Source organism: Centrocercus urophasianus, unplaced genomic scaffold (assembly GCF_019232065.1).
Source record: "Centrocercus urophasianus isolate 14NV4802_14NV808 unplaced genomic scaffold, USGS_Curo_1.0 seq_26, whole genome shotgun sequence".
Lineage (NCBI taxonomy): Eukaryota > Metazoa > Chordata > Aves > Galliformes > Phasianidae > Centrocercus > Centrocercus urophasianus.
Window position 1 is genome coordinate 11638954 of NW_024884822.1, and position 27664 is coordinate 11666617.

At 43.2% G+C, this 27664-nt stretch overlaps 1 protein-coding gene across 1 annotated transcript in view; it reads left to right on the forward strand.

Annotated features, from left to right (window-relative positions):
* The window catches only part of ADAMTS2 (ADAM metallopeptidase with thrombospondin type 1 motif 2), a 168423-nt gene that overhangs the window by 128090 nt on the left and 12669 nt on the right, over positions 1 to 27664 (forward strand). The window contains exons 6-17 of the mRNA XM_042826472.1: positions 5809 to 5965; positions 6816 to 6921; positions 8308 to 8451; positions 10375 to 10507; positions 11937 to 12050; positions 18942 to 19087; positions 20440 to 20615; positions 22718 to 22851; positions 23676 to 23799; positions 24413 to 24493; positions 25728 to 25891; positions 27040 to 27199. Coding sequence (XP_042682406.1) covers positions 5809 to 5965; positions 6816 to 6921; positions 8308 to 8451; positions 10375 to 10507; positions 11937 to 12050; positions 18942 to 19087; positions 20440 to 20615; positions 22718 to 22851; positions 23676 to 23799; positions 24413 to 24493; positions 25728 to 25891; positions 27040 to 27199 — 1639 coding nt within the window. The remainder of the gene's footprint in view (positions 1 to 5808; positions 5966 to 6815; positions 6922 to 8307; positions 8452 to 10374; positions 10508 to 11936; positions 12051 to 18941; positions 19088 to 20439; positions 20616 to 22717; positions 22852 to 23675; positions 23800 to 24412; positions 24494 to 25727; positions 25892 to 27039; positions 27200 to 27664) is intronic.

Below are 27664 nucleotides of genomic sequence, written 5' to 3' on the forward strand. Positions count from 1 at the left end.
GTGTTTGACCTCACATTCTTCAGTGACCTGGGCTGGAAAGGCTCAGAGCTCCCTGCTTGTCCTTGGAAGGGGTGAAGGCTCAGCCTGAGAGCTGAGAGTTGTGCCCAGCAAGGCACCAGTTTTATTAACTGTAGTCACAGAACAGCTGAGCCTGGGAGCGCAGAAAATTCTTAGAAAGAGTCTTAAGAACTGATGGATGTTTGCTGGTTGAGAATGATAACCCATTTATGTGTGTCTTCTTGCTTATGAATGGTATTTATTATGTAAATTATGGAACACCTGGCAGTGTCAGCAGGAATCAAGCATTGATCTTGCAATGTTGTCTACAAACTAGGAAGAAGATGAAGTTCTTGTCCCAGTCTCTGGCCTTCTCCAGTGACTGATTCTGCACAGGATTAGTGGTGAGGCAAGAACTTCCATGTTATTTACAAGTTTAGCTGCTGTTCTTATTTTTGCATTGTTTTTATTAGTTCAGGGGTGAAGATGAGTGAAAATACTGCCCCTCTTAATTTTATCTGTGGGAATTGATGGATTGCCTTATTTAGATACTAGACACATAGCTAATAATTTCCTACAGTGATTTGTTGGAACCTTGAAGAGTGTAAAGTTGGCTGATAGCATAAATAGTGCTTTGTATTCCTGTTCTGCTTGTATTTATTCAAAATTAGAGACAAAAATGTTTACAAACTGCTGCCATAAGAAAGCTTTACAAATCCTTTGAATGCAAAATGACAGTTTGCTGAATGAGCTATTTTTGTTAATTTGGTTACCATGGACACGAGATAATTCTTTTTATTTAGTTTTTGCTTGTCTTCAGAAGAATATAAAAGATTTAATCCAGTGTACAATGAACAATAGAAGTGCCAAGTAGAAGGAATGTAAGTGGTGTGTTTTGCAGAGATGTTACACGTTCAAGAAGGGAAAGTCATACTTTGTCTCCCAGGAACGCTCCAACTTTTCTGCCATAGCTTGGAGTCTGATAAGTGTAATCGTATCTCTGCTCCTTCTGGAGCTGCTGAGGAGCTGCAGAGCCCTCCCCGTTGGTTCTCTTGGAGCACCACCTAATGGACGAGCAGGGGAAGGTGCTTTTCCAGCAAGCTTCTGACCGGTTCTTCTGTCCCTGTTAGTAAGCACTCACTCATCTACACTGCTGCAAAGCTGTACTCAGCTATTGCAGATGGCAGGTAAATAAGGCACTTGGTTAATGAAAGCTGCCACTGTATGGGTGGTACCAGTGTGTTTTTTACACATACTGGCAAACTGAAGGCTCTGGAAAGTTTGGGTTGAATATAGACTAAATTTGAAGTTTTCTTCTACGAAAACCTTGTATTTGAAATTCTCAAAGAATTATTTGATGTCTTTCTCAGTTTCCAAATTCCTTTCAAAAGTACTTGCAGGGCTTCGCAGTACTGATTGACTTGTTCTTCAGTGTCTTAATAACAGAGAATTGAACATCACACTGATAACTCCCTGAAAGACAGAGTGAATAGCTTAGAAGGCTCAAAGAAACTTGTATCTATGTAGCAATGACCTTAGAATCATTTCTTATTGCCCTCCTTTGACTCTTGTACTAATGGTTGTTGCAACTCATTCCTCTTTTATTTATGGTTATTTTCTGCCGAATTTCTCTAAAAAGGAAGGGGAGCAGAAAAGATGTGAATCCAGAATCAGAAAAGAAGGCAACTGGAAGGCATCAGCAGATGCTGGGTTTTTGAGAGCAAGGATCCCAGCTGTCTCTCTGGGCAGGCTGTCCTCACAGCCCTCCATGGTGTCTCCCCACATGGCGCTCCCAGCCAAGGGAGCAAACATCCATCTGTTTCTACCAGCAGCTCTCTGAAGTGCCCACAGATCTTTTGCTTTTCTTGCAGTGAGAAGGAAAGTTTCTCTTTCCACTGGCAGCCTTCCTGCTGATCAGCTGAGTAATGCTCTCCACAGGCCTGCTGTCCTCTGTGGAAAGAGGTCCTTCCCGGCCAGGCCTGCTCCTCAGCCAGCTGTGGGCTCACGTGTTCCTGGCAGTGCAGGTCCATTGCAGGCCAACAGTAACACCTCCACCTCCTCTGCACAGCCAGCCTGCTGCCCCCAGATTGTTTGCTGCATGACAGAGAGGGAATTTTGCTTTAATTGCAATCCTTATTGCTGCACACTGTTCATCTCTTTTGCTCTTTTTCCCTCGCTTTGTCCATTTAATAAGGGGTTGGTATTTTCTAAGTTTGATGAAAGCTGCCCACTGATTTCCAAGAGAATGTATTATCAAGTGTTATCTCATATTTCTGCAAGAGTAAATTCCCAGACGGCACCCTTCCAAAACATACTGCATCTGCCCTTGTTAGCTGTGCCTCATCCCATGGTTTCCTACACACCTTTCTTGCAGGACAGCAGCACTTATCTTTGGAGTCAGGGTTACTGAGCAAGAGAGAATAAAAATTTATTGTGAAGCCACATCTGTCTCAGGAAATCTCTGAGTCAAAAAGCACTGGACAATTGGAGGTTATCTGAGGGAAGTACCGAACTATGCTTGGGTCCTGTAAGTATCCTCCATAGGCAGCCTGTCATCTGCCATCAGGAGAAGGCATGGCTTCCATGGGCCTTAAACCTGAACCAGGTCTGTGCAAAACACAGTAGGGATTAATCGGATCCTAAATCAGCATTTTCTCACCCATACAATATTTCCTACTCTGTGATCACACCAATTCCAAATGAAACGTGACTCAAGACGGAGCTGGGAGCTTCAACTAAAAACAGTGACATTCTGCTTAGCCATTGCCATCAGTTGCTAGTGTTGGATAAAATAATAGTGAACTGTTGTTTATTTGAGAATTCATGAGCACAGGAAGATCCCAGCACTGTGCCAAGGTTACTATTAGTACTGCTGAAGGCATTCTCATTTGGAAGTCTTTGACAAATTGCAGAAAGTGGAAATTCAGGTGAAAATTTGCTAGCAACCGAGTGGATTTCTTTTTAGGTATCTATATTACTGTGAAGAAAGATGGAAGATTAGTGAAGAAGTGATATGAATGCTCATTGATCTTGAATACTTTTTGTACAGCAGGTATAACTGAGTTTCTCCTCTTAGTCTCTGGCAGCCCTCCTACTGATGTAGGAGGCTTGCTGTTCATACCAGTAGCACATAGGCATCTATAAGAATGGATTTCCTAATGGATGTCTCATTTTGTAGCATAAAGTAAACAAGTCAATTTTATACCTGCCACATTTCTGATTTAAAATTGTGTCATTGGAGAAGAAGTTGGGCTGTCAGCTGAAATACATTTACAGAACTGCATGTTTTGTTTCCCTTTTTATGGCAGAGGGTTTTCCTTCAGTTTGCCTGGTGTGTCAGTTGCAACAACAACAAAAAAGGCACAATTCTCAATGTTAGCCAGTCAATTCTCCTTTCATTTGCTTGGAGAGATGCTCTAAAAGCTGTTGTTGTAAATAGGCATTGAGATTCTCTTGGCCTAAGGCAGTGATTTTGCTCTCCAGAATGGGCTTCTGTATGCAAAGAAAGCTGTTGTCAACTCATGCCAAAAGCCAACGCAATGCCCAAACCATGGGGGCTGCTGCAGCAGGCTGATCTGATCTCTGGCAGACTGTCTTCATCAGAAGAGGGCTCAAGAAGTCCTGCTGTTAATTCACACCACAATTCTGCTTTTGTACTGGGATTCATTGGCAAAGGTTGCAGTTGAGGAGGTAGGGAGGGGATGACTCAAGACAGGAGAAAACTGTGAAGTGGTTATTTAAAAATTACTGCCTTTTTCATACTCCTTGCTTGTTTGCTGATCACGCAGAGATCGCTTTGCAAATACTGAGATAGCCTCAACCAAAGCACATGTTGATAATTGATACTTTTTGTTTATTTTCTGATCAGTCATAAAATGAAATTACTTTCGTTTTTTAGAAGGTGTAGAAAGAGATCATTGTGAGACAAAGAATTACAGTGCACTTTGTAAACGATTTTTCAATCATACTCACGGCTTAAATTTTTTCAGCTTCAGGTTACAATGTTCTTTGCTTTTTGAACCTTGTAGAAGATTTCTCACTGGACTTCTTTATGGGACAGATTTTTCTTCTGAAGCTTTGCAGAAAGGAGATGAAGGTGGAGATGTTGTAGATAGTTACTTGCTCTTGAACCACTGATACATGCTGCCCAGGACCTCACTGACGGTCACGCTTAGTTTAGCTGAAGAGGATTTCTGCTTGAAGAGCCAGGACTTTCCTTGTGTTAGTCACTCAAAGTTTGTTCATGTCTGTTCTAATAAACACATGAAGATGCAGTAAAGGCGTCGTTACTCTCTCACCATTTCAGCATGATTATTATTCTGTTTCCAAGGGAATTATGGCTGGAAGCAGCATGATCCAGCCTGGGGTTGTGTTACAACCTTTTCATTCCAAAGTGGTGTCAGATTCCAAACTGTACTTCTATTTGGTTTATTAATTTGTTTTTCTGAACGTTACAGAGTTGTAATATCCCATTTTTGCCAAAATCAGGCCTCAGTTTGGCAGGCTTTTTTTTTATCAACTCCAGTTGTTCTTCCACAACCCTTTGAGGATTTTCTTTTTCATGCAGTCAATACTCTGCATGCTCCATCGTGCACTCAATTAGAGGACATGTCAAACACATCTGTATTTAAACAGGAACTATGTTACTTCTCTCTTATTTTTGGCCCTGGCTATTTCTGGTATGAACTATCTATCTGGGAATTAGAAATGCTTACAGTACAGTATAGTGTCTAGATTGTAGTGGTTTGTGTTATGATTACGATGTTGTCATGGTAATATAATTTTTGTAAATGAAAAGCCAGGGTTTGCATATGTAGTTCTTACAAGTCCTGGAAGGCCTGGAGTGGGTCAATTAGTCATATATTTTATAACATCCCACATATAATGTGCTTTTTTGAGACTTAATGCACAGTATTAACAAGAGTTAGCTGGAAATTTTTAAGTACTATTGGGGAAAAAAGATAAGGTAAATGCAGTAGTTGGATTTTAAAGCACCTTTTTCTTTCTCATTAGAGGGAACTGTCCTTTGCACCCACTTAGCACACATCAGCTTGTTCAAGTCAGCCAAGTCATGACAACACAACAGTGATGTAATGTGTGGCTTACAGGCAGAATAAAGGTGTACCAGATTGGGAAGACAGAGTCTTCTTTCTGAATGATTGTGAAATACAGAATGGGTTAAAGAGAAAGTGTTTTAAAATACAGTCTTTGGGAACATCTGTTTCTCAAAGTTATGACTCAAGTACAGCTGGACAAAGTACAATTAGTATTTATTCTCAGTAGAGCATCCAGTGGTGTTCAGAAGTCTTGAGTGCGTGGCAAAGGAGGCTGATGAGCCAGGGCTGGGTGCTTGCAGTCTGCCCTTGCTATGGCTGTTGGGCTCTGCCCTCCCTGCACTGGGCTAGGCTCTGCTGGCCTGACACCACTGCAGATCCCATAGGGATCCTGTAGTGTTAGGTTGGAAACAATATATCCAGGCTTGAAGTGATGGTGTCAGCTGGTGCTGGGATGGCATAGAGATTTTAATGTGCATTGCACAATACAATATTGAAAATACCTGTTGCTTTTTTTTCTCTCATTGTATCTTACGCTTTATGGGTATGCCACAGAAATCATATTCAATCTACCTGTGAATGTTAACTATTTTCTTACTTTCTTGTCTCAGTAAAATTTGTTCGTAAAGCATAATAATCTCTTTCTTAAGAGTTCTAATGGAAGTGGAAAATTTGTTCTAGTGCTTAAGTAGGCTGGGAAAGAATCACCCTAGCTCAGTAAATAACTGCTACTGTCTTTTCTTCTGGGCACGCTCAGTCCATGAGTCTGATAGAGATTGGGAACCCTTCTCAAAGCCTGGAGAACGTGTGTCGTTGGGCCTACTTGCAACAGAAGCCAGACACCGGGCATGCAGAATATCATGACCACGCTATCTTCCTCACGAGGCAGGATTTTGGTCCATCTGGCATGCAGGGTAAGACGTGTGTCAGGTTTTGTTTGGTAAATGGCAAAACTTCTGAGCAACATTTGCGTTTATCACTGTGCAAAGCTAATCGTGCAGTTCAAATTTTGCTTAGCTTTGGTCAACAATTTCTTTCCCCAAACGCTCTGCACATGACCGTTTTCAGTTGTAACTGTTTCATGCATTGCATCCTAACTGATGGGATTACTTATGGGATCATTTCTTTGCTCCAGCTGAAGGCAAGCAATTGAGATCCCTATGTAAACAATCCTGAAAATGCCCAAAGATAAGGAATAAGTTTTGTGTTTAAAAAGTTGTTGCAGTAAAGATTGCCAAGAAATGCTGTCACCAAAAGGTCTGGAACAGCAGGACCAAGTGTTGTGCACTTTTTCCTTTCCTTCAGGTTCTGCCTCTTTGTGAGATCAGGTTTGTTCACTGAAGGGGATAAATCTCCTGTTCATTTTGAATTGGTCAGATCTGCTGTCAGCACAGGGCGGGGGCTTTGCTTGTGTGTTCCTGGGTGCTGGAAGTGCACCAAGCTCATGAGCTGCACAGCACTGCGTGGTATCCCTTTCCTCTGTTGCCTTGTGTACTCAGAGAAGGCAATTGCAGAATGGTCCAAGATGTGATAACAACCTTCTGACTGAGCTAGGAATATAGTTTCAGTTGGTTAACAGTGTGATCTCATCTGTTTCATGGATGAGAGAGCATGTTATTAAATGTCTGGGGACAGAGGTCTCTTTTTATCTATGAGAGGACCACTTACCTGTAATTCATGTTGCAAAGGGGAAGACTGTTTTCCTGGAGTTTCACGTCACTTTTCCATACTTATTCCTTTTCTGAAACGTGGTGTTTCTCACAGGCTATGCTCCAGTCACAGGAATGTGCCATCCTGTTCGAAGCTGTACTCTCAATCATGAAGATGGTTTTTCATCTGCATTTGTGGTGGCTCATGAAACTGGACATGTGTGAGTAGAGCCCTGGACATCCTGTGTTTCATCCTATGTCTTTGATGCTGAGAGATAGCTGTGACAGTGGGACAATGAAGTTCATGTGAAGAAATGATGTCCATGTCCACATGTCATTAGCTCTCGCTTCAGATCTCAGCTCTGTCAAGATTTTATTTATGATCTGAAGTTTTATATTCAGGTGTTTTTCAAATGGAAAAAGGAACTAATACCAAAATACCTCCCAGGACTGCTGTGAAGCTAGATTGAATGATGCTTTATAGTCTCCTGGTGAAAATGTAAAATACTCATTGGGATGAAATATGAATTTTTTAAGTTAATGGAATATGTGATTCTCAAGCACAGTCCATATTAAATCAGCACATCTGATATGGTACTGCTGGTGAAGGAGAAAATACTGCAAAGGAAAAAAAAAGATGCTAAGCACTGAAATTGCAACTATATAAAAATATAAGAACGTAATCATTTTATTGATGTGACTTGATTTGGTCTCTCCCAGAGCATTTCAGTTTCTCTGTTTGCAGAGGACACCCACTGACTGCCCATTTTCTCTCAAGAAGAACAACACTTCCCAGAAGGCCTTTTCTGAACAGTCTTAATCTATTATATTTTCCCTAAGAAGGCCTTCAGGTCCTGTTCTGTCTGTTTTATTAGAAATTATGGAGGGCTTTAAATGAAAAAATCACCAAAGTTCATTGAATCTCACTGCAGATGTATCTAAATTAGACAGGAGCATAGAATTGATGCCTATCTGGTATTGGGTTCCAGAATTTTTGAATTAGGATTGTAAAGAGTGTACACTGAGCTCTAGAAGAGAGATCACTGGAGATTGTTTGTGATCCCTGAAATTGCATTCAGCCCTAATCTGCTAATTTGACTTTGGTAACATACACAGTGCCCATGTTAATCAAACAGCATGCACAGAAAAACACAATCCAAGATCCACAGTGTGGAACTGCTACAGTGGGCAGTAGCAGCAGCTGGTGTAACTAGCTTTCAGTGTGGATTTTTATCCCCCCACTTGGCTACAATTGCAGGTTAATTCAAATCAAGGAACTTCCAAATGGCTCCAGAAAGGAGTATGAGTAAATTTCATTTATTCTGCTGGAGAGGAGACCAGATCCTTAATCCAGAAATGGATTCATTTAGCCATAGTTATTCAGAAACGTATGCACACACAGAAGTCCAAAGATGGGATTTTCAGTCTATTTCAAAAGTGGATGTTGAGTTAATCCCATGAAAGTACCTTAAGAGCCAGTACCTGGGATGTGGGGTATAACAGTGTGACTGTGATCACCCATGGCAGCATTTGGGGTACAAAAATGTTTGGTCACTTGGAGTTCGTCTGCAGTGTGACTGTGCTTGCTCTCTCCTGTGCCGGGGCAGTTTAGGCATGGAGCATGATGGCCAAGGAAACAGATGTGGGGATGAGGTCCGCCTGGGGAGCATCATGGCCCCCCTTGTGCAAGCTGCCTTCCACCGCTTCCACTGGTCCCGCTGCAGCCAGCAGGAGCTGAATCGATACCTCCAGTGAGTAGCTGTTCAGCTGCCTCTCAGCTTTGATTAGGAAACATCTAAGAGCAATTTTGCTTTTAGCATTCGTGCAGCGTTTGTGCTTTATTCTTTTATTACTTACTCGAATGGGGTTGAATAAAACAAAGAAAGCCACCCCCAGCCTACTGGGAACCAGATGGCTCTCGTGGATTGCAAATAATACAGCAAATTGTCAATGAGTTTGATTTCAGTTCATTTACTTTACTTCTATATTCATTTCCAGACTGTTGATAGTGTGTGGGAGACACTGGTACTCACCTCCTTGCTGACTTTCCTGCTTCCCTCACATAGGCTTTTGCTTTTGCAGCAGGAATGCCTGTGCTAACTTACAGATACCAGATTTGGCTTCGAGAGCTGTTGATTGCTTATGATGACTGTCAATGATGAGATGGTGCTCTTTAAAAAAATGGAGTTCTGCCCTTTATAAGTTCTTAGAGGTCTTCTGGACCTAATAGATCTCTAAAGAAAGAACATGATTCTGGAATTAATTTTTCAGTGGTGTCCTTTCATTTAAATATCCTAAATGCTCCATTTTTTTTAACAGCTCCTGTATTTCCCTTGCCTTCTCTTTAGAATGAGTCCTTCCTGCTTTAGAGCTGCACTCAGGTTCCCTGACAAACTCTGACATTTATGATCCTGTTTTAGCTCTTATAGAATGGATCTCCCCCTTATTGTTATGTACAAGGTGTATAGGAAAAATGCAATGAAACTCTAGGATACACAGCAAGAACTGAAAATAAGTTGAAAAGAAGGCAGCAAAATCAACAAAATAAGCAGAAGTCATTCCTTTTGTCAATGTTTTTATTATCTTATGTACCTTAGGTATGGCAGTAAGGATAGGAAATATTGTGAGAGATGTGTGATTGTTTAATTAGCAAGATCCTTTAGAGCATTATCAGTTAAATGAAAATCATCTGGCTTAGATGGCTGCTTTGCATTCTTTTAAATACAGCTATTTCAGAATATCTTATAACACTGCGATTTGTTTTGAAGTAAATCTAAGCTCAGCATTCTGCTTTCAGCTATTGGTATCTTGAGGGCAGCCTGAATGATAGCCAGAATAGGGCTGGGTATGGTGTCCTCATGTCTGTTAGATAACTTGGGGACAATTCAGAGATACTGCCTATGGTGTTGGCTTGTGAATGAAGCAGTGATTATACAGTTAACCATTCTGTGCTATTCTCCTCTGTTTTCTACGCACCTCAGTCAGACGTGGTCCTAGTTTGTCCTATGGGGAATTCTCCCTTATTCATCACACAGAAGGGGAACTTGGCAGGTTATGGATGGGGCTGAGAGGTATCAGGAGAAACAGAGAGAGGGAATAATCCTGAGCATTTAATGTGGGCTGGAAAGTACTGGTGCTTATAGATGGGTCACTGCTTCTCAGCAGGGGACAGGAGTATGGCAAGCTCAGCACTGCTCCTGGGTGATTACCCTGGCTTCTGCTTCTAAAGCTGCACTCTAAATGCAGTTGCAGGTAGTAAGGAATTCCACAAATGGAAAAGTAACTGAATATTCTTTGATTCTTGGTCTTATGTGGATTCCTCCTTTGGTTCCTTTTTCATAGGCAACCTGGGAACCAACAGGAATTTACTTGCAAGCTGTGTGGAAGTTACAATGGAAAGATTTCCAGATTTCCAAAGATTTCCCCTTCCCAACCTTCTTTCCCCTCACCCCCAAAAAAACAACACCAAAACAAAAAACCAACACAGAATATGTTAGAGGTGGATACATCATGCTAAAGTTTACGTGAGCATAATTGCGATATTAGATGCTCTTCGTGACCAGAGTCTGAGGAATAGTAGGCTCTATTTTGTTTGGATCGAGAAGGCACCGAAACCACAAACACTCTGTGAGTCTCACAGCCCCATCTGTTACTGTAATTTTTGCCTGTTGCAGTTCCTATGATTGTCTGCGCGATGATCCCTTCGAACATGACTGGCCTTCCCTTCCACAGCTGCCAGGAATTCACTACTCCATGAATGAGCAGTGCCGTTTTGATTTTGGTTTGGGCTACATGATGTGCACAGCTGTGAGTACTTAAGTTCAGCCTCTGCTCTTTCTCATCCAGGAGTGTTGTAAATGTCTCTGAAACGTCCTGTATAGGGACAGCACAGTGAAGCCCACGAGGAAGGATGATGTGCCCACTTGGTTGTGAGCGAGAAATAACAACTTAATGTTGACAAATACGTTATTTTAAGAACCTCTGTGCTTTCTTCAAAAAACTGAACTTAGAGAAATGGCCATGCTGCAGTTTCATGAACAGTTCTAGACTAGAAGCAAGCAAGCTTGCTGTATTGTGGAGCCTCCTATTGCTGCCAGCTAGTTAGTTTGTTATAAACTCCCACCCCGATGAGAAGGAGATGGATTTGGTGTCACATCTCATAGTGTTAACACAGGGCAGAAAGCTTTTATGTTCTGGTTTTGTGGAAAGCATGATGCGTTTTAATGTCTAGCATGTGAAAATAAGCGTGACAGCAAAGAGAACAACTTGCAAGGGCTCTTGATGCTATGGTTGGCTCTGTTGCACTGGGAAAACAAGAGACAAAGCCCAAATTTATATAAGCTAGGCAAGACTGGTGCAATTTGCAGTGCCTCAGCCTCTGCGGCAGGGCTGTGCCTCCCACCTCCGGATCCTCAAGCAGGACACAAATATTATATGGAACGACATGTTTTCAGCTGGTGTGGCAGCTGCTAACGTAATGCAGAACATTGCTGCTTTCATTCCCATCTGTAGGATTATGTGTGCCGAGCAGTGTCTCCAGATAATGGATGAAAACCTTTTAAGCATCAGCTGCAGTTTTGTGTTTTGACACATTCCCGCTGATGCTGCCTTGGAGGAATGTCCCTGCCAAAGAGGGTCTTTCCTTGTATCTGTTCTCTGGAGCCTGGGAGGCTTTCTATTCTTTGTTCAGAACAGTCAAGAGCACGTCCAGACATTATAGTCTATTATATTTTGTGGTGGGTGGCTCTCATTCTCTGCATTACGAGCACTTGTAGTGTAGGTGAAATGATGAGTTACTCATTGGGCCTGAGGTCAGTCTTGCACCCTCCTGAGAGGAGCAGCTCGCATCCCTCTCCCATGGGTACTCAAGTATTGTTTGTTCTGTTTGTTGAATGAAGCAATGCCATTTGGAGAAACTGTAAGAAAAGGCAGTGTGTGCTTTATCGGGCAGGGGAACTGGTTTACTCCTTGTTCAATCTGCCTTCAGTCACTGGTATCAAGCCGTTTTTGTCCAGTGTTATTCTATTGACTGCAGGCAGGGTCTCACCTCAGAATCGCTGATGATTTTTGCATGTTCAGTCATACTTATTTCACAGTGTTCCTCAGGAATTAGTGAGCACAGCTGACACTTGAGAGCTGGGTAGGGAAAATCGAGCCCCACGCTACAGTTTTGCTCAGAGTTTGAAGTCAGAGCTCCATCAAAGCATCACCCACTCTGATTTTTTTTGTGTTTCAGTTTCGTACGTTTGATCCCTGTAAGCAGCTGTGGTGTAGCCATCCTGAGAACCCCTACTTCTGCAAAACAAAGAAAGGGCCTCCGCTGGACGGGACCATGTGTGCACCAGGAAAGGTGGGAGCTGGAGCTGTGCATGTTGGAGTCTGTGTGTGTGCAGCTGGGGTTGTTATCCTTCAAATTAAGCACAGGAATGGAAGGTTTTTGTCTTTTCAATTTGTTTTTAGAAATGTAGGGAATGGAGGACTGGAGAATATAATAGAGGGGGTGTAAAGAGAAAGGCTTATGACTTTTGTCTCCTCCATATAGCTTCGGGGAAGGTCTGGGTGTGAACTGCATTGTAACTCACCAGTTCCCAAGTCCCAGTTTGTCCAAAGATAGAGTCAGTTTAACAGAGGAAAAACCTTCTGGGAACTTGAAGTCAGCTGAGATGGGGGGCAAATTCCTGAATGCAAGTAAGGAGGAAGGGACCAGGTCTGGTGTGTGCTGCATGACATCTCTCTGTCTATGAAACACAGTCTTCAGGCAAGTCATGGCAGCATCTGCACATTTGTGAATTGCCCTTGGATTCTCAGCAAGTCATTGTAGAGCCAAAAATGGGGAATTTTCACTTGCCCATGACTTGTGCATGGTCGAGGTGTTGTGTTTGTGTCAGTGATGTAGCAGTGCCAGTTGGCCTCCATGGCTGAGAGCTGTGAGGTCCTGGAGACTGCAAGCCCACTGAGGCTGCAGTGCTGGCCCTGAGGGACAGGGCGGATGTGGGAGTTGAGTGAGAGCTGGAGAGAGCCAGCATGACCATGGGGTGGGATGAGCAGAAGAAAAGGGCAGATCTGCGTAGGTGGATTTGCTTGGTGGGAGTCAAGGGAGGCGTGAAGAGCTGTGAAGGGAAGGAGCAAGGTGCCAAGGGCTCCGACAGCTCCTGCCCTGAAAGGACAGCCTGCTCCAGCTCTCAGTTACCCCTCTGGGGAGGTCGTGCTGTGCTCACAGTGGATCTGAACTCCTTTGAAGTCTGCTAAAAATGCCTGGCTTCGCTGGGCTGTGGGCGCAGGGTCTGAGGGGAAGATGTTGTTGATACATGGAAGGATGTTTGTAAAACCCAGTGGATGACATCATTTATGTGATAAATGAACCATATTAGCAACTGCTGTTGTGGTTTGAAATGTTTTTTTTTAATGAAAGCATAATGTAATGCTAAATTCCTTCCCTAGCAAGCCATGCTCTAAATAAGCCATTTCTTTTTTGGTCTTCTTTAGGTTATTTATCTCATAACACCCCTGTTTCATGTTTGAAAATACGTAGATTTTTAAATTACAATACACAATCTCAGGCAATTTCTTTGGATTCACCTGAGACATTTTTCCACATCTTGATTTTATATTAAACAAACACATGAAAATCCCAGAAAAACACAACTGTATTCCAGCTTGTCACTTCCCTTACTTCTCCAAGCCATCCATTCATCAGTGTTTGGACAGAAATGAGAATGAAAAAAGGAACTTGTAATCTCACAGTTAATGATCAGTCCAGTGCTTCCATTATAAACAGTTTGTCAGGATATTATGCAACTCTGCTGTAACTTTTTTCACTGGACTGGGACTTAGGTTCCAAGGCTTCAGCGAGCTGCCCAGACAGCCAGGTTCTGGTGGTTCAGTGAAGATGCAGGAGGGGATGTGTGCATTCCGTAGATGGTAGGAGTGTAACTGTTTTACTCCCAGAGATGTCACAGATTTTTGATAAATAAGCTTATTGCAGCCTTCCAGCAGAACCTGAGAAAATGATATGAAATGAAAACCATTTAGTTAGATAAAGCCCTGTAGCCTGAGCAATAGCTTATGAGAGGGTTGCAGTGAAGTTCTTGCTTCTCAGCTCAGCATTTGACCAGTGTTCTTATTAGGAGCTGAGGGTGTTTTAGCAGAGGCACATCATATCAGTCCTTTTCCATTTTTTCTGTTCCTTTTCATCCATGCCTTTGATTTGGTCTTTCTCTGTTCACTGTCTTCATCAATTTGGATAGAACCAGAGGCTCTCAGCAGAAAGCAGAGTGACTACAGCACGGACATTGCCTGCAGTTGGGACGTTGGCAGTCTTCTCCGAGAAGCATCTCCCATGGTGTATGAGGAGGACAAAAATAACTTGAAACTCAGACCACTATTTAGGGCTAATGCCAGAAATAAGGAACACAAACAAGCAATCAGAGAAGATGATTCAATGAGATCCATTTGACTCTTGCCTTAGGGGCATGCAGTTTTCATGATTTCATACCACTAATTCCCAGTGCCTGTTTTAAGCTGAGGCCAATCAAATCAGTGCTAATGTGTTGAAGAAATATCCCGGCTTTGCAGCAGCTGAGAATTCCCAGTGCCAGAAAGAGAAGCAGTGTTTGGGAGACTGACAGGGTGTACGGAGCTCAGGTGTTTGCCCTGAGCCTGCTGTTCAGATGGCTGATAGCTGATGGCTTTGCCAAACTCAGCAGATGCTGTTGAAGAGGACAAAGTCCAGCTGCCTCCTTCCTTTCTGATGGCCCAGGGCCAAGAACACCTAATGCAGATGGGAGATCTGTAGCACATTGTCAGCAGCCACACTGACAAGGACCACGTCTCTGTGTGCCCTGCTTTCTTGGAGAGAGGGACTGCAGCTTGGAAGTGGAAGGGAAATTAGACTTCATAGTGCCGGAGTATTTGTATGTGTATGCATGCATGCACACATAGAGATGTGCATTTAATGTATGAAAATATTTGTAAGCTTTTCTCTGCACGTGTTCATTTGAAAGAAGTTGCCAAAAGAATGACGTTCTGCTATTGAAAAAGAATTTTTAAGTGAGTTTCCTTGTACAAATGGAGACATGTTAATTGGCAGCAATCTAATAGTTTGGTGGGTTTAGGGATAGAAATGTGTATTATTCTCTTAAGGCTTACCAGCCAGAGGACAAAACTGCTATTTTTATGGAATTTAAAGGAAATAGAATGCTTCATGTAGCTCTCAACCCAGTGTTTTTAAGTGAATTGAGAGGGGAAAGACAGAATGGATTTCCTGAAGCTTCAGTGATGCAGCACCTTGCACTTCCAAGTGTCCACGTTATCTCCAAGGAAATGAGCTGTGTGTGAAGCACAGCATGTGGGGAGTGGAGTCTGAATGTGGAACCAGAGATGCTCTGTGAATTTTCATAGTTAAACATGCAGACAAGAGGTAATTATGCGAAGCTTAAAAGCACAGCATTCTGCAGTTTAGGAAAATAAAGCACATATGTTTTCAGCTGATGATTTATTTACTTGTATACAATTCTGTCAGCTCCACCAGTAGCCCCAGGCTTTGGAACCCGGGCCTCCTTAACAAATATGCCATCAGTTTTCCTTGTTCAGTTTTTTTGAAGCTATTACTCTTCTGGGGAGTGGTGCATAGCAGCTGAAGCAGGTGACTGCCCTCCAGAAGGCAGAAATAAAAAAGTCACTCATGCAGGCGATGGCATGCCTGAGTCCATCTGCTCACTGCTGAGAGGAGCACAGAGGGCTGCAGCGCCCACACTCCTGATTTCTTTCCTTGGAGTCAGGTGACCTCCTGGTACCCTTCTGTGCCAACCGAGCTGATGTTCCTGGTTAACTTGGCAGCTGTGCAAGAGCCTGAGCCCAGCTGGTCCTCCTGCCCTCACACCGCATGGATGAGATTTGCATTTTTGCTCTATCAGGAAGAGAAGATTATTGAAATAAAAAGGTCTTAGAAGAAAAAAGGGTTTCTGAAAACACCAATGTGTGCTCAAAGCGACCTGGATGGTTTCCTACCAGGGATGCAGACCCCACGGGAGGCAGATGGGTGAGCGCTGTGCTGGCTGCCACAGAAGCACAAGACGGGCACATTCTGCACCAGGAACCACCACTGCTCCCAGGACAGCTGTGTGCTACAGCTGGGGTTATTCCCTACAACTGATTGATCTCAAACAGATGGAGCAGAGCGGACCAGCCCGCATGTGATGGGAAGTGGAAATAACGCAACGGCCCCGTCCTGACACGATGAGGCCAAGCAGGGCTTACTGACATGGCTGGGCTGGGAGGCGGGCACGACAGGTAGAGAGACTGAGAGAAATCTGCAAGTCTTGAAAAATGACCATGCAGCTGTGGGAAGCCCACAGGAACACAGAACCTTTTTTTTTTTTTTTGGCCCTCACAGCAGTTGTCTCAAAGAACTGCTGAAAACAGCAATGGAATGTTTTACTGCACAAGTTTTAAGCTTCCTCTCCTGGAAATTGCACTTGTTTTGGACTGCCCTGTTTGCCAGAAAAACTGGCGAGACCACAAGAAGTCATCTTCTCTTCCAGTAAGAAAACAATTCGCACTTTCCCATTTTTTTTTCCTCATTAAAAAAGAAAGATTGCTTTAATATGCTTCATGCTTTACATGAAAGCCCTGCTTGTGAAGGGAATAGTGGCTGGAATTGGCTGTTCCCACTTAGTTAAGCAGTTACTGCAGTGGCAGTGGGAAGGGGCAGCTCTCACATCCTTTATTGCACTGTAGACGGATCCATCTCTGCTTTCTGCTCCGTGTGTTCCTCTTGCACCAATCTGCAGCACCTAAGATGCCATTGAATCACTTCATTTTATGTAGGCTTCTTTCTTTGAGCACACAGCCCAGACGCAGCCTGGCAGTGACTCACTCATAGCTCTCTGCTTCCCAGCAGGCAGCGCAGGACTGACTTCTCCAGCAAAAACCCATCCTGCTCCTTTCTTTACACAGGCAAAGTCAATAACACTTTCCACGTTTGCTTTCCAGTTCAGGAACGAGTCACAGTGTCAAACAGGTGGTTTGTTCATGGTTATTGCAAACCACATCCCTTTGCATCTGGCTAAAACAGGGGAAAGAGACAGCAAACACAGCATCACATGTCTCTCCCTCTCCTCTCTGCTGAGTGTCGGATCCTGGAGCATTGCTACGTGGCTCTTGAAGCAGAGTTGTGTGGATCTTACATCTGAGGGATGCAGAAGCCTGACAAAAGGATGCTGAAACAAGCAAGGATCAGGAGCCCTTGCAGCTCATCTTCCTCCAAGCCCAGCTGCAGTCTGGCCTGCCAGGCAGACATATTCCCCTGCATCGCTGCAATAGTGCCATTCCACTCAGGGCTGACTGCTCACATTGTTTGCTCAAACCTCTACAAAGCCAGGAGTGCATCATCCCTGGAGGATACGGTGCTGAACCTCAGAGTTAGCATATTAGCATTTTGTGTTTCTTTTATGCTTTGCTGAATTATCTCTTGTTCTGTCAAGCAGATGAGAAAAATTTGCCCATTGCAACTCTGGAGCAGGATTGTTATAATTGGCTTTGTGGTAACTCATCTTCTTCATGGGCTTTGACTTTGAATATTTGAAGTCATGAGAAATAACGAGTAGCTGAAAACTAATTTCTGCTCTGTTTTCTACCCCTTGTCCAGCCGAATCAGTAGCAAAATAAATTGCATGAATAAAAAGCCAATCATTGAGCGGATTAGCAAATCGGAAACCTGTGTCTTGTCAACGTTTTACTAATGATTCTCTCTTTAAATTCAGCATTATTAATGATTATCCATCCCTTTTAAATTCGTCTTCCAGCTCGCTAATCGCTCCACGCTTACAAATGCTCTCTGGTTATATATCTTCTGGTTTTGTTTTTGCTGGCAGCATGCATTCAGCCATATGCTCAGCTGGTGCTGCCTGCCAAATTCCCGAATTCCAGGGCTCGTTAAGCTGTGTAAAACGTTGTTGTTGACTTGAATGTTAGGGACCGATTGCACTTGTTGTTGTGGCCATCTGTGCACGTGAGCCGGAGCCCTGTCCCAGCAGCCACCAGTGCAGCAGAGTGCAATGGCCTCATGCAAAGTCTTTGGTAGTGCTGGCAATGTTTTCCATTACTTTTATGTAAGCAGCAGCAACAGCAGAGACAGTCCAAATCTGTGATCCTTGAGAAGAATTCATCCTGCCTTCAGCTAAGGAAGACTTCCTTCATTAGGGACTGGTGGAAGAGCAGTAGCAGATGTCTTTAGTGGGAGGAGGCAGTAGAGAGGGTTATAGAGTTGTAGAATGCCCACAGCTGGAAGGGACCCATAAGGATCATCAAGTCCAACTTTGGGCTCCATGCAAGACCACCCAAAAATCAGATTATGTATCTGAGAAAAGGCAAACTATTATGTCTTCAATTGCATTTTTTGCTTTGTATCCTACAAGATCTCATTAAAGTTGATGGATATAAGCATGGAGGCGACAAAGACTTTTAAAGAAATGTGTAAGTACCTTGTGGGTTTGCAGAATTCAGGAAACTGTTTACCTCCATGTAGAACCGACTGCATTAAAATTTGGGTAATAGAATGAGAAAATCATTGGAAATGAGAAAGCTGTAGATGGGGAGTAACTGCTCCAGAATGGGTCTGTGCAAGGCAGTGTTTAGTGAAGGGTTTCTGGTGTTCTGATGAGCTTTAGTAAGATTTCAGTGAGACTCTGAGAGTTCTCTATGTCATATCAACAGTGTCTGCCATGTGAGGTGACATTAATTTCGTGCTGCTTTGCTGACCACATTCACTGCAGTGTTACTGGGGCTACTGCTGCTGAAGGAGCTGTTGTCATCTCTGCAAGAAATGGCAGCAGCAGGGTTGTACCTTTACCCTGCAGGGTTTGGGATTCTGCCACTTCCGTTAGATGGATTTCTACCATTTAAGGTGAAATCCCTGCTGCTCTGATGGAGGCACATGATGCTGACAGCGTGTTAACAAACTGGGCAGTCTCTATTCCTATGAGCATAAATGGGCATACTGAAAATGTGTAAGTTTGTCAAATCAGAAGGAGCTGGGGATCACGGGCACAGTACAGCAGCGATTCTCATTGCCTTCTTCTGGAGAGGTGAAAAAAATCCAGTATTTGTGCCCAAAATGAAATCTGTTGCACCAATGATGCAGTATGGAATCATAGAATCCTTAGAGTTGGAAGGGACCTCTGAAGGCCGTTAGTCCAACTCCCATCTGCTCATTCTGTTCCTATCCCGTTCTTTCTCCTAGCACTGCTTCAAAGGTCACTGCATCTGGCTGACACCAGACATCCTGAAACAGGATGGGCACTGGGGGGCATGGAGTAAGTTTGGCTCCTGCTCTCGCACCTGTGGCACGGGGGTGAAGTACAGGACACGGCAGTGTGACAACCCACAGTAAGTCTGGGACTCCTGCGTGGTTTTCGAACATGAAGTGAATGAGTGGTGAGAACCCTTGCGGAATTACTGCTATGGTAACACAGTAAAGGTTGCTGAGTGGTGCTCTTAGATCTCACCTGCAGTACACTAGAATTTCTGCTTTGGGCCCCTTAGCCCAAAGACATGAGCCATCTTTATCTGCTAGTTTATCCATCCATTGAGCTGGTTGTGCCATTAAAAGGATCTTGAAAGTGCTGTTCTGTTATTGCAAAGGTGTACTTCAGAGCCCCATGTATGCCTTATTCTAGCATGAGTATGAAATGATGTCAATAATTTGCTGGATTGTGTTAAAAAAATCATTTTTTAAATTAATCCAACTTTTTTAGTACTTCAAAAACAGTCTCACAACAGGGAATATACTGACATCTTCAAACTGTTTTCATTCCAAGTTGGAGCAAAGCTCCAGAGAGCAGAACCCTCCCCAAGGTTAATCCTAAGAATGTTGAATTGTTGTGCTCTGATGACGTATATATGGTTCATCAAAATAATGTAAAATGGCTTAATTTCAGTAACACTGAAACTATGATATATTTAATGTATACAAGATGTACAAATGATATGAAATATGTGATTATCCCTATTTCATGAAATATCAGGATCATGGCAGCAGGAAGTGAAGCACTGGGCAGAATTAAATGATTTCACCAAACAGAATTTTTGAACATGTTTTGACAGGATGAAATGATTGAACATGACTTCAATATTGAAAATAATCTTATTGATGATGAAGCCATGTTTTCTGATGGAAATTGTTCCGTTAAGAAAAAAATTTGTCAGTTCTAATTTCAACCTTTACTCCATTGGCAACATGAAAGTGACTTTTATGATTGTGGGCTCTGTTTTAGTTGTAAAATCTATTTGCACAGAGGAAAGGCTGGGTTTGCTGCTGGCTTAGGAGGCAGTGTGAATGAGTCGCTTCACCTGCTTGTGCTCTCCTTTTACTGAACCACACCAAGAAAATAACTTTTCTATTTCAAGTGCTAGGAGGCTCAACTTGCAGGAATTGCTCTGTGGGAGAGAAATAGCGACGACGGGTTTTTAAATGATTGCTTCTTTTATCCCAGCTGTAATGACGTATATTGAGAGAAACCTTTCCAGAGGTACCTCCGAACAGAAAGCAAACACCAGAGCAATCATTAAACTAGATGAAGTCCTGATAAAATGCGAGAAGGAAGTACTGGAAATACATCACTGGCTTCATCAAGTTCCTAATGACGTGGTTGGGAGTTAGATTGTGTCTCAGAGGGTTTGGTAGTTGCTCGATTCATGTGTTAATGACCAAAGTAACCATTGCTTTCTGTCCTCTGCAGTCCAGCCAACGGAGGCCGCACGTGCGTAGGGCCGAGCTATGAGTTCCAGCTCTGCAACACTCAGGATTGCCCCAAGGACTTTGAGGATTTCAGAGAGGAGCAGTGCAGGCAATGGGATCCGTACTTCGAGTACCAGAACACGAAGCACCATTGGCTGCCCTATGAGCATGTTGATGGTGAGTGGTCCCACGTCTTGTCCTCAATGTGTCTCAGGGTGGGAGTGCTGGAGCTGGGGACCTACAGGGACGTGGTGTGGCCATTGACATGGCCAAGTTGGGACTTCTGGCACCAAACACTGCAGAATGATTGTTCACTGTTTCTCGTAACATAAACCTGAGAACATCAAATAGAATTATCAGGTGGCAGATTTAAAACAAATTTAAAACAAACAAGAAAACAAATTTTCCCACACAGCACGTATTAAATGGGAATCCATTGCCACAGGGTGTTTTCAGATGCCAGAAGTTTTAAGAATGATTTAGGGAAATGTTTGAAAGGTCTATAATCCACCAAAAGCTGCTAAACAATGAGATCCAGCCATGATGTGGAGGAACTCTGAGCTGCAGTTTTCCTTGAAGAATATACACAGGAAAGTGTTAGTTTTGTTTTGTTCTTCCATCTTCCTGCTAATTCTGTTGGACACTGCTGGGGCCAGACACTGGTTTGGATGGGAGCTGGGTGAGAACCATCACGATCATTGTGGTGTTACAGCATCTTGGCAGAGATCACCTCTGCAAACAAAAATGTTAGTATTACTGCTAACTTTTCTGCTTTAAATGCCAACAGAAGTGCAGCTAATTGGTTTTGGGGCATGAAGACTGTTGCCATGCTATTGCTGTGTTGTGCTGAAACCTTGCTTTTAACAAACAAGAAGGCAGATGGCAACGAGTCCCCAGTTGTGTGAGAAGCAGTGTAGACTGCTCATGTTTTTAAACGAGGTCATGGAGAACAGGGCTGGTGTGGCAGGGGACAAGTGACACGGCCCATGTCCCGGAGCTGTGCCCAGCCCAGCACAGATCTCAGGGAGGGGAAGGATCGCCTTAGGTGAATCCTTTCACATTCCAGAGAGGAGCTACTGTCAGAAGTTAACGGCAAATAGCTTGTCATTAATTTGTCTGACTTATTTCCTAAAGAGTTCTCAGGGTCCCCTCGTTCTTCTCATGCCGTCTTGTGCAATCTGGGATTCTTGGAGCAGCAGATGCAGCCTCACAGCTCAATTTCATGAAATAGTTTTGCTGGCACAGGGAGATGGGGGGGAACGCCGTGGCCCAGAGACCTTTGATTCTGCTCAGACCTTCACTTTGTCTCTGGAGCTGTCTGCCACAGAGTCTGCTGAAACTAATCAGCTATTTTCTATTAAATTCCATGGCTTCTGGGTCAGAAACTGGCTCACTGATCTGAGCACTGTTACTAACCACTGCTGGGGTTCTATATATCTGTGTTACAGGGCCTTTTGTGTTTAAAACTGCCTTTTGTACAGGCAAGGCATAGCAGTGACATACTTTGTGCAGATAACACAGCCCTGACTCAGAAGTGACATAAATCCATGCACTTGACAAGCAGCTCCATCAGGCGCATGTGGTACATCTGTCTATGGTGGGGACTGGGGGGAGCATTTAATTCCAATTAATGGCAGCTGCAAATTTACCATTCTCGTGGAGCTGTGGGAATAAAGCCTTGTACAGAGCCAGTAACATCTGCTCAGACCTTTGGGTATTTTCTTTTTATCTGCTGCAATGAGTGTATGGTATGCATTGGGTGAGGCACAGTGTGTGTGTACACATCTATGCCTTGTGCATAGTGTAATGTTCCTAATATATGCAGATCCATTAGGTCTGACATTATTGTCTTAAACTTAGGACTTCTCTATTAAAGATCTGCATAAGAAAAGTAAATTACCTGTTTTAATAGACCAGGCACTGCATTTTTTGTTGCTTAGCAGTAACAAAGGTCTCTGATGTACCAATACCCAGTGGGCACGAAGACGCCAAGAGCAATAACAAGAACTGCATTTAAAGAGGGCAGAGGCCATGGAACTGCACAAGGGAAGAATGCTACGGCCCTGTGAACATTTATTTTAATTGAACTGCTATAATTGCAAGGTCATTACTGTTCTAAATGGTGGGAAAAGTGCCTGAGATGTGATCATGTTAAACCAGCAGAATATTTCTTCCATCTAACAGAATGCTCTTCTTCGCCTCAAAAAGCATAGTGTCACATACTACCAAGTTCAGCAAAGAAACCATTAGAGCTGGCCAAGCACTGTTTTCTTTTGCAGCCAAGGAAAGGTGCCACCTGTATTGCGAATCCAAGGAAACAGGGGATGTTGTGTACATGAAGAGGATGGTCCACGATGGGACCCGCTGCTCCTACAAAGACGCGTACAGCATCTGCGTGCGGGGAGAATGCTTGGTAAGCTTTGATGCCTTGGTTCAGAGACAGTGAACAACTAAAATGGTGGCTTGAGTTTGTCTCTCCACGAATGTGTGTTTAAGTAGATACAGTAACACTTTGGGTATTAAGGAGATTTCATTAGGCTTATTGTCACAATATTGTGTGTGATGTTCACAGTTGCCATCACACTGCATGTGACTCAATTCCAGCAGCGCCTACCTACACAGGGAATATTTGACACAGTTTTTAAGAAGAGCTATTACAATTAGCTTTCAGCGAAAGCTTTTCAATGAAAGCTTTTCCTGCTCAGGTTTAGTGGAGGCAGAATGCACAGCATACAAACCTGCTGTAGCTCCCATGGAAAGTGGTGCTAAGGTACTGCTGGTGTGCATTCTCCCCGTAACTGATCAGGCTGTTTTTAAAAAATCAGTAGTAATTCCTCTGAGCTGGGATCTGCCTCAGGTCATCTTTCAGCAGAACTTGAGGCTCTGACTCAGCAAAGTACTGCTGGAGGGTTCTGCCCTCCCACCGACGCTTTGATTCTCCCAGAATTTAACCTTCTGCTTTAGGATGTGCTGAGGCTGAAGAGCTTGTCCTTCACAGTGCTGCATTCCTTTGGCATGAGGACTGCTTTGAAGCACAGTATCAAAATCTAATCACCTGACTGACAGCTGTGTAAGAACTGGAAGTGCAAGTATTAAAATCTGTTTGGATACTGAACTTCCAGGAAAATACTACAGTTTGTTCTTTGCTGAAGTCTGGGTTTTGGTATCTGAGTTGAAGGCTCCTTTGAATTGAAGCTTGAATAAGTAAAAGTGACTGTTTTTCTGCTTTGTGTGCAGAAAGTTGGGTGTGACAGGGTCATAGGATCCACGAAGCAGGAAGACAAATGCGGTGTTTGTGGAGGAGATAATTCCCACTGCAAAGTGGTGAAAGGAACGTTTTCAAGAGTACCAAAGAAACAAGGTCAGTTCATTCATTGTTTTGTCTTGGGGGACTCAGGATGTCTTCATCTGATTTCTCCTGATACTTAAAGTTTCCTGAAAAATACCAAAGCAATTGCAAATCATTCACAGCACCACTAATTGCAATCAACTCTGCATTTTACTTTGAGACATATCTAGAGTTTCAAAATAAGACTGTTGTCCAGTGATTATGCAAGTCTGATGATATTAGAGCCTGCACATGGATAGAGGAGGCCTTCACTGGTCCTCATTTCATGGCCACAGGCTTTGCTGATGTCACTGGCTGCTCCACCTGAATGCTGCAGAAATATGTCATCATTGTTCACTGTCACATGCAAGCCTACACAGTGTCTGTGGGTGTGTATGGTACTCAAAGTGCACTTTACTCTGAAGCAAACTGCACATAAGGCATTTTTCTTTTGACCTCAAGCTCTTTGTCCCTGCTGTGCTCCATCACCTGGCACAGAAACAGGAGTGGGAGTGATGCTGGATTAGGTTCAGCTTCTGTGATGCACCCTGACTTTAGAAAATGCTGTTTGTTTAAAATATAAGCCAGACTCTTCCTGTTTGATGTATACTAACGAGTTATTATCTTTTTAAATACTACAATGAAGGGCACATTAAGATGTTTGAAATTCCTGTTGGGGCAAGACATTTACTTATACAGGAATCAGACGCCACCAGTCATCATCTCGGTAAGTGTGCAACAAGTGGGACAAACTTTCAGTCAGAACATTTTTTCATCTGTTTATTTTTATCTTTGGAGCCTCACAATATGTTTATGCATTTGTTTACCCACTATCCTCCCACACCACATACCTCCTTCAAGTATGTTAAATTAGGAAACTTGTTTGGCAATTCGATTTCCCTGTGCTGTGTTCCCTGGAGTCCTAACAAGAACATCCCTGCACGTGTGAAAGTTGCTGATAGAGGAGCAGAATTGCTTTATTGGCTGCAGTGCATTATCTTCCAAAATGCTTCCCATCCTGTTGTTACTCAGCTCCATCCAAGAGCAAAGACTACATTCGCTCTTTTTCAGATCCTGCCCCACAGCTAGCAGTACTGATGCAAGGCTGCCCAACCAATCACACAGCTTAGGAGTTAATTGAAATCCTCTCCTTGCAGTGGTGTGTAATTGATGAGAAGCAGTGCCTACTGGGCTGTTATTAATTGGAAGTACATTTGCAGCAAATGGCCTACAAATTGCGTTGTGAGTTGGTCGAATTTCTCACCAGTGAATGCTTCCCATTCTGTCCTGTGGGATGTGAGCCATTGCTCGCAGGGCCAGGCAAGGTTCTTCATAGGATCACAGAATAGTTGGGTAGGAAAGGTTCTTAAAGTCCTTCCAGTTCCATCCCTGCCACAAGCAGGATCATCCCTGACCAGCTCAGGACTGGTCAAGGCTCCACCCAGCCTGGCCTTGGGCACCTCCAGGGACCCACAACTTCTCTGGACAGCCATCAGGCTGTACCTGAGCAGAAGGAATACACATTCCAGCCTCTCTCTTTCTTGCATTGAGGACCACTGTGGATTAGCCCTGTAGGCTTTCCCTTGTGGGGCAGTAATACCCCATGTGAAAGCTGAGAAACATGGGACCCTGAGGTGGCCATCATTGGCTTGGGTTTGGCCAATGGGATGAGAAGCAGCTGAGAACAGGCAGACACAGTGTGGTGGTTCTGGCCTTGTTTCTATCTGGGCAGGCTAAGAAAAAGAAGAAAAAAGAACAATTGATGTTCCTGGAGCTGAGCAGGAAAGCACTGGCAGTTCAGTGAAACACCTGAAAAAGGTTTTCCAAACCTGTGAGAGAAGAGAGGGAAACGCACGCTGCTGTGCGTGGCCTTTTCTGCTCCTCCCACTGGGACAAGAGCAGAACAAACCCAGAGATGAGAAGCAAACCTCTGCTATTCACATATCTTATGTTGTTTCTAGCAATTAAAAATCGTGAAACAGGAAGATTCATTCTAAGTGAAGACAACTACGTGCCAGACTCTAAAGTATTTATTGACATGGGTGTGGAGTGGGAATATCGGAATGACGATAATAGAGAAACCGTGCAGACCATGGGGCCTCTGCGTAATGGAATAGTTATTCTGGTAAGTCAAATGAAAACCATCTTCCACAGTGTCAGGATTACAGACTCGTAATGTGCTATAATATATTTTAGATTCCTCTTGTGATTTAAAAGACATCTGCTTCGCTTTCAAGACAATGGAAGATGTATTTTAATTCCTTACTTCTCATTCGTTGCTGCGTACATGAATTGTTGTAACGCAAGGTAACGTATTGGGCAGCCATTTCTCCTGATTATTTCCTGCTCTAGCCAAGAAAGTGGACACCGTGTAAACACTCTCCAGCCCACTTAATGTATCTGTCATGGGAGCATTAGTTAAAACTAAAATGGTTCATATCAGTTCATATCCTCCTGTCCATGTTTTGAAAACATATTCTGCAAAGTCCAGTGCAGGATTCTCATACTTCCAGGCTCAGTTTGTTACGGCACAGCCAGTTCTGTATTTCCAAAACCCTTGTGACTGTATTCTTTTTTTACTGCAAAATAGCAAGTGGCTGCCATAAGTAGGAGTAGGTTGATTCAGAACATCTCTTAAAGCAGCTGTAATGTGTTAGTCTATACCAGCTGAACGCTACAGGAGGAATGAAAATTGTTTTCAAAGGACCATTATTTTACACTTTATTCACATTGAGTTATGTTCTATTGCGTTTGTCTGGATGCAGTGTGATAGCAAAAAACTCTGAATGATTTATACTTCTATCAAGAGTAAGTAACAAGTCTTACAGCATTCCCAGAATTATCACAAGAATCTTTGTGTTTTATCAGAAGTACGAGCAATTTTCTTCACCTCTTTCAGTTATCGGTGCATTTGAATTTGCCTTTTCTTTGAGTGGAACTATCCATCATCGTTTTAGTAGAACATTTCCTTCCCTTTATGATGGGATATGGAAAAAATTTAGTATTGTGAAGTCAGTCCAGTGTTGGCAAGAAAAATCAGACTAAATCAACAACAGTCTTTAATACGCAGTTTATAAACTCTGTGTCACAAGGAAATAGATACTTTTTCATTAGGGGAAAAAAAAAAACATGTTGAGTGCAGCTAGAAGGTTTAAATCCCTCTGGGGATGTTTTAAGATCTGAACCATGATGATTGCTATTTCACATCACCTCACATAGCTTCTGGTATCGGTCTTTAAATCTTTTTTCCCCTCCATCTGTTTTGCTTCCTAGGTGATTCCCCATGGTGGTTCCAAGATATCTCTGACTTACAAGTACATGATCCATGAAGATTCCTTGAACGTAGATAACAATAATGTTTTGGAAGAAGACTCAGTATCGTATGAATGGGCTCTGAAGAAGTGGTCCCAGTGTTCAAGACCTTGTGGAGGAGGTAAAAAAAAATAATAATAATAATTAAAAAATCAACCCAAAGCATTCAGAATAATTTAAGAGAAAACTGAAATGGCTCTTGGGAAAGATCTGGGATGGCTCATTTCTAACAATTACACTGGAAGACTTGTCCAAGTGTGCAGGATTCAGGTGAGGATCTCAGAGGCATAGGGGTGCTAAACTTCAAGGTGAGTTGGGGCCAGACTTTCAATGGGATGTGCGCCTCGCAACGTGAAGATCCTTGCTTTGGCTGTCAGATGTGGACCCTGATGATGTCCACCAGCATGATGGGTGAGCTTCAGCCCCTTAACACGGCTTGAAACACCAGGTGGTGTTTTGTTGCATTACAGCCTTAGTGAAAAACAAAGGAGTTGAACAATTTTTGGTGCTACATCTACATGAATTCAAGTGTTTATCCAGTGTAATTGGCAGGTCCTGTGTAAGAGCCGCCAGTCCTAAAAGTGAG